General features: G+C 36.4%; 1 protein-coding gene across 6 annotated transcripts in view; it reads left to right on the top strand.

Moving 5' to 3' along the window:
* LOC131155046 (F-box protein SKIP17-like) overlaps window positions 1–14262 on the top strand; it is a 32785-nt gene extending 18523 nt beyond the window's left edge. For 2 of the 6 annotated variants that reach the window (XM_058107947.1, XM_058107946.1), the window contains exons 7-13: window positions 3719–3783; window positions 3893–3965; window positions 4051–4113; window positions 4212–4276; window positions 4361–4435; window positions 4532–4803; window positions 13711–14262. In XM_058107947.1, the coding sequence (XP_057963930.1) occupies window positions 3719–3783; window positions 3893–3965; window positions 4051–4113; window positions 4212–4276; window positions 4361–4435; window positions 4532–4748 (558 nt within the window). In that variant the 3' untranslated portion in view covers window positions 4749–4803; window positions 13711–14262. Of the gene's footprint in view, window positions 1–3718; window positions 3784–3892; window positions 3975–4050; window positions 4114–4211; window positions 4277–4360; window positions 4436–4531; window positions 4804–13710 lie in introns of those variants that run through there. The other 4 variants (XM_058107944.1, XM_058107943.1, XM_058107945.1 and 1 more) reach the window with 3 other exon arrangements.
* Window positions 14263–14499: the final 237 nt, after the last annotated feature.

Raw genomic sequence — 14499 nt, 5'->3', positions numbered from 1 at the left:
AAGAAAAACATAAAAATCGGGTGGGATTCATTGTAGACAAAAACTTAAAAGATAATGTGATAGATGTTAAAAGAGTAAGGATAGGATCATAAAAATCAAGATACTTGTGGGCCAAGAGATAATAAATTTCATTGGTGTGTACGCTCCCCAACTAGGATTAACAAAAAACTTTAAAAGACAATTTTGGGATAGTATCATACAAGGAAGGCTAGGGTTTGGAAAAACATCCATTGGAGCTTATTTGAATGAACTCATTCAAAAGGATAATAAAGATTATGAGAGGATACATAGAGGCCATGGATATGGAGATAAAAATAAGCCTAGGGATATCATTTTAGATTTTGCCATGTCATATGATCTTGTTCTAATGAACACCTGCTTTATGAAATGAGAACACGTAAAAACCTTCAAGAGTGGACATAGCCAAGAGGGAAGATCGTTTATCTTGTAAGGATTGTAAAGTAATCCCAAGGGAAAGCTTGACTTCACAACATAGAGTTTTAGTATTGGACTCTTGTATAAAGAAATGGAAGAAAAAGAGCAGCGTAAATCAGTGTAGGAGGATTCGGTGGAGTTTGAAGGGAGAAAATATTGTAAAATTTGAAGATAAAATTATCAGAGAGGGTGATTGGACAATGGGGGATAAGTAGATGTGAACACCATGGAATATAATGACAAATTCTATTAAAAAGACAGCAAAAGATATTTTAGGTGAATCCAAAGGAGGAATCTCGAACAAAAAGAAAGCTGGTTGGGATCAAGATGTCCAAAAAATAGTAGAGACAAAAATAATATGGTATAAAACATGGCTAAAGTGTAGAAATATAGAAAATTTTGAAAAGTATAAAGGGACAAAAAAGGCCATTGGTTAAGCTAAACATAAAGCTTATGATAATTTATACGCTAAACTAGATACAAGGTGAAAGAGGCATATATAAACTAGCTAGAGCTAGATAAATAAAGTGCAAGTATTTAGGAAATGTAAAATGTATGAAGGATGAGAATGATAGTGTCTTGGTAGAAGAGAAGATATAAAAGAGAGGCGGTGAAGATACTTTAGTAAATTTTTTAATGAAAACCAAATTGGAAGCGTAAACCTAGATGTTACAAACAAGGAAAAGACTAACAATCTTAGATTTATTCGCAAAATAAGAGTCATTGAAGTTAAAATGACTAAAAAAAGATGAAAATTGGGAAATCTATAGAATCAGATAACATCTGAATCGAAGTTTGGAAATGTCTAGGGGATAATGGAAGCATATGGTTAATTAATCTATTTAACACTATAATAAAAACCAAGAAAATACTAGAAGGATTGGGGAAAAACATGTTAATGGCTATTTATTAAAACTAAGGTGATATTCAAAATTGTAATAACTATTGTGGAACTAAACTTATGAGTCATAGGATGAAATTATGGGAAAGGGTAATTGAACAACGAAGAAGAATAGAAACGAGGGTATCAGTGAATCAATTTTGGTTTTATGCTGGGGAGATCCCATAATAGAAGCTATTTACCTACTTAGAAGATTAATGTTTTTATGGAGTTAGATAAAGCATATGATAGAGTAGCAAGGGAAGTTCTATTGCTGGTCTTAGAAAGAAGGGAGTATGCAGTATATATGCTGATGTCATTAAGGATATTTATAATAAAAAAATGACCAGCCTTAGGGTTGTAGGAGGAGAGTCTAGAAAATTTCCAGGCACAATAGGTGTACATCAAGGTTCTATTTTGAACCCCAATTTGTTTGCTTTATTGGTTGATGAACTTCCTAGGAATGTCTATAATGAGATCCCATGGTGTATGCTTTTTTGTAGATGATATTGTTTTGATTGATGAAAGTAAGAGTGGGGTAGGATCTAGGTTAGAACTTTGGAAAACAACTTTAGAGCCTAGAGGTTTTAGGATAAGTAGAAATAAGATAAAATATATGAAATATATTTCAATAATGTAAAGAGGAATATTGAAGATAAGATTGAACTTTATAATCAAGAAATCAATAACACTAAAAGTTTTTGGTATCTTGGATATATTATGCAAGTGGAAGGAGAAATTGAAGAGAATATAGTACATTGAGTTAAAGTAGGTTAGGTAAAATGGAGGAGTGCACTTGTGATCGTAGAATACCACTAAAATTAAAAGGAAAGTTATATAGTACAGCTATAAGACGAACAATGTGTGTGGGTTAGAATTGTTAAAAATTCCACTTGCGAGTTTGCCCCACATTGGAAAAATATAGTAGACCTAATGGCTTAAGCTTTTGGGTCAAGTTGGTGCTTAACATGTATATCAAACTCACTCACGTGAAGGCTCCCTTGGTCCTAACAAGTTGTGTCCAAGTTGATGGTTTGAATTGGGCTCGAGCGTTCATGCATGTATTCCTGTGGATGTTGATCCCGTAGAAGAGGAGCAGTGGATCCTACGGATGCTAATCCTGTAGATGAGTGGACTCCTATGGTTTCATGTTCTCTCCCATGGTTGAATAGTGGCTTATAGTTGGTTGCATGACATGGAGTGATCAAGAATTGTTTACATTCAAGGGGGAGAGGTTATAACTCACAAGTGAGGGGGAGATTGTTGGGAATTTTATTTGTGAGTTTGTCCTGCATTGAGAAAATATAGTGGAGGATGAGTGCTTATATGCATGGTTGGACTCAAGATCTAATGACTTAAGCTTTTGGATCAAGTTAGTGCTCACCCATGTATGTCAAGCTCACCCACGTGAAGACTGTGCTGGTCCTAACAAGATACCATGTTAGATTACCATATTCTAACATGGTATTAGAGCTGGTTGCCAAGAGGTTTTGAGTTCTAGTCTTGTTGCCCACATTATCTGTGTGGTGTTTAAAAAAAATTATTGTATTCCCTCTCATGGTTGTTATTTATCGTGTATTTATCTCTCCACATGCTTGCATATGCAGGGGAGTGTTAAAGCTTGATTTACATTGTTGGCCGACAACCTATCAGCTTAAGCTTCTAGGTAAAGTGGTATTCTAACAAGAATGTTTGGCAACCAAGAAATAACACATTCAAAAAGTAAAAGTGGCTAAAATGCGCATGCTAAGGTGGATGTATGGTGTAACATTAAAGGATAAATCAAGGGATAAACATATTCACAATAAGTCTGGCATAGCACCAGTAGAAGATAAGATAAGGGAGGGGCAGCTTCGATGGTTTGAGCATTTGAAACGTAGGCCAACTAGTGCACAAGTGAGGAGGAGCTAGCTAATCATTGTAAATGGTACTAGAAGAGGAACGGGTAGACCTAAAATAACTTGGAATGAGGTAGTAAGGAAGGATTTAGTCGATCTTAAGTTAGTCTAAGAAAATACCCTTGATCGCTGAATTGGCAGAAAAGTATTCATATAGATGATCCCACATAGTGGGACTGACTTGTTATTGTTGTTATGACTATTGACAATATTGAGTGATAATTTTGGTATTGCATAGCAAATGACTTTGGATCCTCATGGCATACCAACGAAATTATTCCTTGATACCTGGCGATCTTTGATTTCTGAAATATGCCTACCAAATGGAATGAATTCTCACCTTGGGATGAGGATTATCTGTGATCTAACATCACTTTACATGAGTGTTGATTTTGGGGCTGGAGCATATGTTGGCCCACAAAGGGACCAGTACATTGGTCTTGAATTGGCAGAACTTGCTTGAATTGGACAGGTACTAGTTGAATCTCTTTTGTTGCTCTTGCAGGGATTTCGTAAACTGAAATATGTTGATTTTTCAACATCATACTCAATCACTGGAACCTTTCTAAGGTACGTGCATCTATGGACGATGCTGATTTAGAATTCTTCCACATTGATCTTTTTCCTTAGAAGCATTCCTTGAGTTCTTTCTCAGGACATTTGTACTTTTATCCTTCAGGAATCTTGGGAACAACATGGGTGGGAATCTACTGGAGGTTTTGATTTTGCGAGACTGCATGCATCTCAAAGAAGTTAGAACTGTGTGTGTGTGTGTGTGCGTGCGTGTGCGTGTGCGTGCACATGTTTGTGTGTGTCATTGTCAATGGTCATGTGCAGGTGGAAGTGGCTCGCTTTTTGGCAGCAGTTCTTGCTGGAGATTTCAAGCTTCTTAGACATATTGTGGGTAGATATAATTGTCAACAGTATTTCACGTTCATTATTATTCTTTTGATTCATACTTATGTTTTCTTTTAAATTTGACCACGGCATCCTAATAGGACATATCCAACAGGGAAGGCCTTGCATCAGATGGTGATTGGTATGATAGATGTTACAGCTCAAGGTAATGGTTCATTGCTTGGATTGACACTTGATAATATTACTCTTCTTCGCCTTCAGCAACAATTTGTTGGTCCATATTCTGCAGCATCATTCCTGTAAAGCAGGTGTTGGAAGAGAGGCCTGATATGTGCCTTCTGGCTGAGTTCCCTTCGGAGGGGAGGTTAGTTTATTGGAAGTGTATTGTTCTTTTAAAAAATTGACAGTAACTTGGAACTGTATTCAAACCCCTTTTTTTGGATTTTGTCTTGTTTTACAGTTTATTTGACATTGATCGAATGGCTTATAGCGACATAAGCAGTGACATCAGTCTGCCATCGCAGTTTAGCAGTCATACCTCGGACGGTTCAATTTTTATGAGTTACTCAGAGAGCAGTTATAATAGTGATCCGGGTAGTAGCAATGAGGATGGTCGAGATTCCGGGTATGTTATTTACGAGGAAAGCTCGGATGAGGTGGACTTTCTGGCTCTCTAAGATGAGCACCTCAAACATGGCAGTAGGCTGATTTTATGGTCATTAGACTAATTTGGTAACTCTCTCTCTCTCTCTCTCTCTCTCTCTCTCTCTCTCTCATGTTTTTTATGGAATCGGGGCTCTAGAGTGGTCAGGTACATATTTTGGAAATTCGGTGTCAGATTTTTTCTCACTTCTCAGGAAAAAAGTTCATGTGTCAAATTGTGCCATTTTGGATAATTGTAGGTTTAGCATTTGCATAGTGCTGGTGGCTGATGTGTAGAGAATAAATTCTGAAGTAAATCAATATCTTCAAATGACAATGGAAAAAAAATGAAATATGGAATACATTTGTAACTGGGTACATCTGTTATTTGTCAAACAAACAACAAGATTTATTGTGACCTGATTGAACCTAAATTTTTTACATTCTGGTCTCAACTAGAGTTTGATTTGAAGTTTTAAACTGGGACTTTGTCCTGCATACACCCTGAATTTATTTAGATATTGTTCTTCATTTGAAGACTTATGCGGATTTGGATTTGAGCCCCCAAAAGTATATATTTGCTCTGTCAGGACCTTCTACTCCCCAAATTTGCAGATCTGAAATTCAGGTGTGTTCTTAAAAACCATACAACCTGCAATGTAGAAATCAAATTCTAATACCGAATTCAGATATCCAATGATATATTAATCCAAATACACACATCATTATTATTATTAGTTGTGGGGGAGGGGGATGCTTTGGGTAGTGATTAATTATATATAAAAAAAATAATGTCAAGAGGGGTAAAACTAACATAGCTTTAAAAAATCAAGGAGAATAAAATAAAAATGGACAAAATGATAGAGATAAAAGAGGGAAAAAGGTTGATCACAATCTAAAATGAGGAGGGAAGTTACAAATTTTTTTGGTTATCCACTGCCTTCGAGAGATACACATATCTAAATAAGACCCAAAACCTAATCATAATTGATCTTTAAGCACTTCTCAACAAACGTCAATTAGAGTTTTTTAGAATGAATTGTTAGAGTAATATTGTTGAATAATTGGGCAAAATGGAAGACCTTACCTCAATGATAGGTCTCCTCTATTTGTAATATATGTCAAGTACATGCCAATGACTATATTACCCTTACTAACTAACTCTTACTAATTATGCTAAATGACCAATATAACCATCAACACTCCCCCTCAAGTAGGAGCATATATATCATATGCTCCCAGCTTGTTAAAATGAATTTAACTCGAGCACCTCCCAAGGCTTTATTGAATAAATTAGCAAGTTGCAATCAAACTTCACATGAGTTGTTGTAATGAGCTTCTGCACAGGTTTCTCCTTAAAAAAGTGGCAACCAATTTCAATGTGCTTTGTTCGCTCATGGAAGACCGGGTTGAAGGTAATATGAAAGGTAACACAATTATCACACATCAACTCTACAGACTGAGAATGTGGAAAACCTAGTTCTTTCAACATGTTCTTCAACCAAACAAGCCATGAACTTATACTCTGCCTCAGCCCTTAACTTGACCACCATACTTTGCTTCTTAATTCTTACTCTTCCAAGAAACGAAATTACCACCTACAAAGATACAATATTCGATTGTGGATCTTTTGTTGAAAGGTGATTTGACCCAATCTATATTTGTATATCCTTGAATATGAGTGTGACCTCGATCTTGATATAAGAGACATCTTTCAGGAGCACATTTGGGATATCTCAATTTGCAAATTATTACATACCAGTGACTTGTTCTGTGAGAATTGGGAAATTGACTCACAGCATTTGTTGTGAAAGATATGTCTGATCGAGTGATTGTGAGATAATTCAACTTCCCAACAAGTCTTTGGTATCATCCTGGATTAGACAACAAATCATCCATATCTGGAACGAACTTAGTGTTGGGACCCATGGGTGTATCAACAAGTTTGGATTCCAACAAGCCAATCTCATATAAAATATTAAAAACATGCTTTCTCTATGATAAGATGGAGAAAGGACACATAGCAGAATATATGAAGAAGGGAGAACAAAGGAGCCTTAGGGAAGATAATTGAATATGGGCTTTTACCACCAAGGATAGAGGATGACATTTTATTGATCAGAGAGCAAAACAATGAGCATGGCATCACTCCACAAAACATTGGGGACATTCATTTGATGCAATAGGATATGAGTGACTTTGAGAATATGTCTGTTTTTCCGCTTTGCAACTCCATTTTGTTGTGGCGTCTAGGCACAAGATGATAATTGATCATACTAGAATTGGTCATATGTAGTAAATTGGGAACTGAAGTACTCCTTAGTATTATTACTATAGGGTATCCTAATTGGCCTATCAAACTGAGTCTTCATTTGAGAACAAAAGGTACAAAAGATGTTAAACAACTCAAAACGATTGTTCATTAAATACGACCAAGTTATCTTGTAGTAATTGACCAATGTAACAAAGTTCCGAAACCCCAATTTTGATGTGACATGACTAGGACCCCAAATATCAAAATGGACTAGCATGAGAGGACTAACCTTTTGTTTGTTGACTTGGGAAGCAAAGTGAACAAGATGGCAAGACCCACACTCAAGATTAGACAAGAACTGTAGGTAGGAACTAGTTGTTTGAACTTTTCCAAGGATGGATGGCCACGGGGACAATGGACTTGAAATGGTGTAGCAGCGGTTGTGCAGGCAATGTTAGGGGAGAGTAACTCAAAGTAGTAAAGTGCAGGCCTCATGTCCTATGCCAATTGTCTTCCTCATTTGAAGATCTTGAATAACCACAAAGTCTAGAAAGAAGGTTAAAAAACAATTTAGTCGACTTTGTAAGCTTACCAACTTATATGAGATTGAAAGGGGATTTAGGAATGTACAAAATAGATGAAAGAGAGATGGAGGGATTATGTTTTACTGATCATATTCCCTTAATTGTAGTAGTGGACCTATCAGCAAGGGTAACTTAAGGTAGATTTTTAAGATACTGGAGGACAGAAAATAAGTTGGTTACACCTGTCATATGGTTAGTGGCGGCAGAGTCGATAACCCTAGGACTAGAGGGAGAGATACTGGATGACATAAGTCTCTAGGATTATCCTTTTGAGCAAAAGGTGCAATGTGATAAGATGCTTGTTGGGTTGCCTGATAGTATAAGAACCATGAATACTCTTCCTTTGTGACAGTTACAGTACGCTTTTCACCTGAACAAGTGCCTGACGAAGGGGGACACAATTTTGGGGTTTGTGGTCACCGTTCCAACACACAACCTCGATACAGCAGCACATCAGAAATACATAGCAAACAAAATGCTCTTGGGGATTCATGGTCTCCATCCCAACCCTCACAAATGAAACCAAGAACAAACAAGGTGGATTTCCAAACCAACTGAAACAACCACAAACATGGTTAACTACTCAATCAACCATGAACAAGTTACCAACAACTAGACATAGTACTGCCAGTGTCCCTAATTTTTTTATTTTTTATTTTTTTCATAAAAAAAGAAGACATTATCAATAGAAAGAGAATTTACAAGAGGGAGAATGAGAAATGTCCCGAGACAATTTGAGACACTCCAAGGCTCTAAACAAAAAACATGAAAAATGCTAAAGAAATCATCCAGTCAATGTATTCCTCCAATCCCTTTGCAGCTCTTGAAAGCTTGCCACCTTCAAAATTCCTTACCCAACACACCACAAAGGGGCTAAATGCTTTATTGTTTCCCCAAATCAACATCTGATTTTTAAATTTTTCCCAAAAGATATCTGGGTATTATGCTCCATCCATAAACCCCATAATACTGATGAAAGGCACACTTCCATAAAGTTGCCTTGTCCTTTCTTCTACCTAAACTTGTGAAGGTTATTTCTAAAAATTCTTCCATCGAGGGAGGACAAACCCGACTTTCTCCCATAACGGCAGAAAGCATATTCTGAATACTCCAAGCAAATTCACATTGCAAAAGAAGGTGAGAAGTTGTCTCAGAATTCTTGTAATAGAGCACACATGCATCGGGAGAGAGCCTTCATAGGTCTCTTAATTTGCAACAAGTTATTGGTATTTATCTTATTAAGCACAACCAAGTGAAAACCTTTATTTTAGGGGCAACCTTAGCCCTCCAAATAATGGAGTATAGCGAGAAAGAAGAGTTTTAACGAATCAAAAATTCAAAAAAAGATTTGCAAGAAAATACAGCTTACTGGTCCAAAAAAGAAGAACAAATGTCCCTCCCGAAGAAAGATTACTCCCACTCAATAAAGATAACAAAGATGACAATTCCACCATCTTCCTCATTCAGAGGTCTCCTAAAATGAAGATTGCAGGAAGCCATCGGATTACTCAATTCACCAACAAAAAAATAAATGACTTTATTTTGTTCAAAATTTAGATGAAATAGGTGAGGGAAAGAAGTAAAAAAATGGTGCATTTCCCAACCAAGGGTCTTTCCAAAAACGAGTATGAGAACCCCTCCCCACCTCAAGTTTAGTGTGTGGGATAGAGTAAGGATAAATCTAAGAAATGGATCTCCACGGACTCCCTAAGGAACATCTTAAATTAGCCTTGGTATCCCACCCGATTTCATCCATCCCAAACTTACTTCTTCTTACTTTATGCTTGAGGGGCAATTCTTCTAGAGGGAAGTGCCATAGCCATTTAGCTAGAAGTGTGGTGTTTTTAGACACCAACTTGCCAAGATCCAAATTCCCCTCCTTAGACACTAACTTGCCACTGAAGCAACATGACATTGATTGTTTGATACTATCCCATCCCACACATCTAACTCCCTAATCAAATTCTTACTTCTTTTCCCATTAGCTAGTCTATGAAAGAAAGAAGAGTTGTAGTCACCATCCTTTAACGCATTTGAATTTGTTCTTTTGTCTCCAACTCCTCATTTCCTGAATAATCGCTTCCTTCTAACTCATTTTTCAGGGAAACTCTCCTAATATCCTCACTATCTGTAAGAGTACAATCTTGTTCCTTCCTACCTAGAGAAGTTAACTCGCTTAAGATGTTAGATTTTCTAATTCTGATGTGACCAATCACCTCCTTATTCCAAACTTTCAACTTTTTCTTCAGGTGTTTCAACTTTCTCATGAAATGGAAGCCACCCGAACCCCTTTCTGATTCCTCTCCCCAAGAGTCCCTTACCAAAGGCTTGAAGGCTGCATGATCCAACCACATATTCTCAAATCTAAAAGGCATAGGTTCCCAAGACACCTTTCTAGATTCCAATTGGATTGGAATATGGTCAGATGTAGTCCTAGGAAGAGCTCAATGAGAAAGGTTTGGAAATTCATCCTCCCACTTGCTGCAAAACAAAAACGAGTGCCCCCTACAGACCAAGTAAATGGAGCATTCCCTGAGGAATAATATCTTTGAAGCCAGTCCTTGATAAGCAAATCAAAATTTTTCATGCTAGCTGTTACTCTGCCATCCGCTTTCTCTCGCTGGGGAATATCACCACATTAAAATCACCTCCCATGATTCACCTAGGGGAGCCGAGACCAAAAAAAAATAATACAATTCCTCTAAAAAAGAACTCCTAAGAGTTGGTCTAGTAGGCCCATTCACAGAGGAAACCCGCTATTGACCCCTCCCTCTCACTTCGAATAACACAGAAAGGGAGGAAAAACCAGACAACATTTCCAAATTGAAACTTTTTTGAGAATCTCACATTACTAGTATGCTACCAGAAGCACAACGCATGGGTAAGAACTCCCACCCCCTACTGTGTCCCCTCCATATTCTCCTAACAACCCCGCCGTCAACCTCTTCCAATTTAGTCCCTTGGATAAGTACAATATTTGGAGAGTATTTGTCTAGGACTTCCTTTATCAAACTCCTCTTCCTAAACCCCTCTAGCCCTCTTACATTCCAACTAACAAGATTCATAATTTAACTCGCTTACCCCCCCCCCCCCTTCTTGCCAACTCCTTTTCCGCTCTCGTAATTAATAGGAGAAACCAGATTTAGGGTTTTAGGGTACACAAGGCACCAACCAATCACCTTAACGATACTAGACAACTACAAATAAGGTTAATAACCAAATCAACTATGAATAAGTCACAACCAGACGTAGCACTGTCACAGCCCCCCAAAATTAGCCTACAGACTGCCACTGCTACAAGACGCCAACCGATCACCTTTACAATACCGAACAATAACTAACAAATTGCCACGAGCGAACTATCAAAAAATGTTGAATTTTTGAACAAAAAACGACCAACAACTTAGTATTATGGTCTATAGAAGAAATCAAATCATTTTGAAAGAATCGGAGCTGAACACTTGCTCAAAAATCTCTCACACGCCCTCTGTGAAGTCAGAGCTGCCAGCTTCCAGCACGCGCATGACGGTGCATGGGGCACTTTCTGACTATGAAATTTCACAGGTCAATAGAATGTGAAGTTCTGTTTGCGTCTTTGTGGTTATTTTTGCAAGATATGAAGGATTTCTTTGAGTTTCTGAGAAGGCAGCAGCAGCCAGGATTTCCCTGCGACTACAGTGTTTTCCAGCCACTCCTGGATCTTTGATTCTGGTCTTTGGTGGTGTTAATAATCCTTCTACAGCAGCAGGTTTGAGGTTTAGGATTTGATTCTGCTATGCACTTAGGGTTTAGGTCGGATACTGCATTGACACCATGTTGAATAATTGGATAAAATGGAAGACCTTACCTTAGGTCTCACACTCTTTTCATAATATATGTCAAGTATATGCCAATGAACATAATACCCTTACTAACTCTCACTTACTAACATAACTCTAGCACATACAAGTAATGCTAAATTACAAAAATAATCATTAACAAATACAAAAGGGTGTTATAATTGACCGCATTTTTACTAGTGTTATTATGTAATTTGGTGCCATAAGCAATAATACGAGGGTTTCCTCATCATACAAGAATTTTCTTTTGCCCTTAATTTTACAATTGTCTTATCATACTGGATGAGTATAATCAAATTTAGTTTAATCTGGTCATAGATGTGGATGTGCATGATATTTAGGGGCATCTGGTTCATGGAATAAAAAAAATTCTCATGAAATGACATTTTTGGGAATCTCATTCTTGGGAATTATGCAAGCCTGATGAGAGTATTTTTGTTTGGTTTGCTTATAAGATTTCAGGAATATATACAGGATACCCATTGTTTTGTTTGGTTTAATGTGGGAACCATGTTAGTGTTTGGTATAATGTGAGAATCTTGGCACGCTTATCAAAAGATGTGTGGAGGATAGTTATTTTTTTTGGCCCAAAAACTTATTTAGAATTTCTACTAAATTAACTCTATTTCCTGAAAAGTTTAACCATCATACATAAAAAAAAAAAATATTTGAAAATTCAACACTTAATAGTCTAATTAACCTAAACAATGGGAGGCAACATGATTTCAAAGTTTCAACTATTATGTTATATTATTGTTACAACATTATATTATTTTAATCTTTATTACGATTTTCCATTATAGTAATATTATGGGGCATTAATGTCCAAGTGGCCAAAAATAGTAAGGGCAATTTAGTCCAGAAAATATACTTTTTTGAATGTGATTCACATGAAACTTACCATGGGAGAGCTTGAAAAATGGAATACCCCATATTTTGTATGAATCATTCTTTCTCAAATAAAGAAAGCTTTTTGCCACGTTAGATTTTTGCCCTACCCTAAAACAAACAAAGAAATATGATGCTTTGAGAATGTTGAAAGATTTGGCAAACAAAATGCCTCCTTATGGTTTGTTAAAGAATAGTTAGTATGTTGGAAGTTACTATTTTTGACACTTCCGGTGTTTCAAATCATTGTGAAATTATGTGCCTTTAATATCATATTATGATTAGGGATCTTTTAGGAATCAATGCTGGCAAAGGTGGTGCATAAAATGCCAACTGTTCTGGCCATCCAGTTTATATTTGGTTTGCAGAGCAAATAGAAATTGTATTAGAGATATAATAATTTGTAAGAGTCGCTACTATAAATGTTTGTGTTATTTCATCTAGCACATTTTTAGTTTATGTTATTTCATCTAGTACATTTTAGTTTATGTTATGTCATCTAGTACATTTTAATTTATGTTATTTCATCTAACACAAATACGATAGGAATAGACATTTTTATGATGAAATTTGAAAATAATTATTCCTTTTTATAGATTAACAAAATTTTCTTTATTGTCATTTATTTTACAGTGAAATCATTGTTTTTCTTTTGCAAACTACCAAATTCCTATAATATGACCGATCTATTCTTAGCAATAGACATTCCACAAACTAAACATAATTTGAAAATACATTTAGTTTGCAAAATGCCTATTCCTAGGATAATAGATTGAGATAGATAAAAATGTAATAAAAATTACATGGGAGTATAATAGTTTAGAAAAAAGCCACTCATGACAAAGCTTGTGCTATAATATAGGAATAGATATTTTTGGGGAAATTTGGGAGTTGTCATTCCTTGTCTATTCCTATATATATATTTATAAAAATAAAATTTTTTGCATGGTCATTTTATGATGACAATACATCTTTTGTATAGTATCCAATTCTTATATCACACTCTTAGAAATAGATGTTCTGCAAACAAAAATGTAAGCTTAAGTTTTGCAATGTACAATTATAAGTCCCTGGTTGTCTTGTGTTCTTACGGTTGTTTCCTGAAGTGGTATCGAAAGAGATGACAATGCAGTATTGCTTCAATGGATTATCCTCTTCATTACTGTCTTAAATATTTCCTGCAGAGGGCCTGTTGTACTGTTCTGTTTCCAATTCTCTTCATGGATTCTTTTTGTGAGATTGATAAATAGAAGTCTCTGGTAGTGAAACATGAGTGCATAGATGATAGATGCTAAAGATTCTAGTGCTGGTGTTGGTGGGGCTTGGATGATGACATTTTAACATGTTATTCAAGCTTCTGCATGCATAATTCTTTTCACGTGTGCACACGCGCCCGTGCGCTCTTGATCTTATTTATTTTACCATGAATCAGGAGGGCTGCAGCATTTGTGGAATAAAAAGTGTGGGTTGGTGAAGTGACTTTGCCATCAATTGCATCACTTCTTTCGTGTGGATGCTCTGCTGCATTCGTTGCATATGGATCTGTAAACCTACTGAAATATACGTGTTCCCCTCAAATGCATCTTTTCATTTGGTTCACCGAGCCAGATGTGAAGCCTTTTCCCATTCGCCCCATTGCAATGCGCCAATGGAAAAACCGAACTAGGGTTAAGACCAAGAAGTAGAAGAAGAAGAAGCATTAGACAAAATTCAACGTCTTCCAAGTATTCAATTATGAGAGGTCAGTCCCGCTTTTGCTAATTTAGGGGGGCTGGGAGGCGGCTGAAGCTTTCAGCTTGTTTGTAGAATTGTAGCATGGTTTTGTATTCAAAACTTTTCACGGTGTATTATGGTTTATTTTTGCTGCTTACGGGCGGTCGCGTCTCCGTTGTAATGCTGTGTGGATCATGAATTACGTGATTACCTTACAAAAAATCATAAAAAGAAAAGAAAAAAGAGCATTAATCTATGCTATTGGCTATAATAGTTACCATGTTTATGGATATCTGCCAGGTGTTTAGAAGAATTTGTTTGATGAGGTATTCTCGGAGTATGTTCTATTGAAATTTGACTTACGGGCGTAATGCAATTCAGCTGGTCGGAAGGAAGATCCTGTAGATTTATGTGCACTCTATGGGGCCATAAAAAATTGTGGAAATTAGTCTTAACCTTTTGCAAATTACAAAAATATCATTTATTTTTTAATTATTAAATGTTTGGA

This window comes from Malania oleifera, chromosome 5, assembly GCF_029873635.1.
Source record: "Malania oleifera isolate guangnan ecotype guangnan chromosome 5, ASM2987363v1, whole genome shotgun sequence".
Lineage (NCBI taxonomy): Eukaryota > Viridiplantae > Streptophyta > Magnoliopsida > Santalales > Ximeniaceae > Malania > Malania oleifera.
The sequence above is the reverse complement of the archived record's forward strand: the minus strand, read 5'-3'. Positions and strand labels throughout refer to the sequence as shown.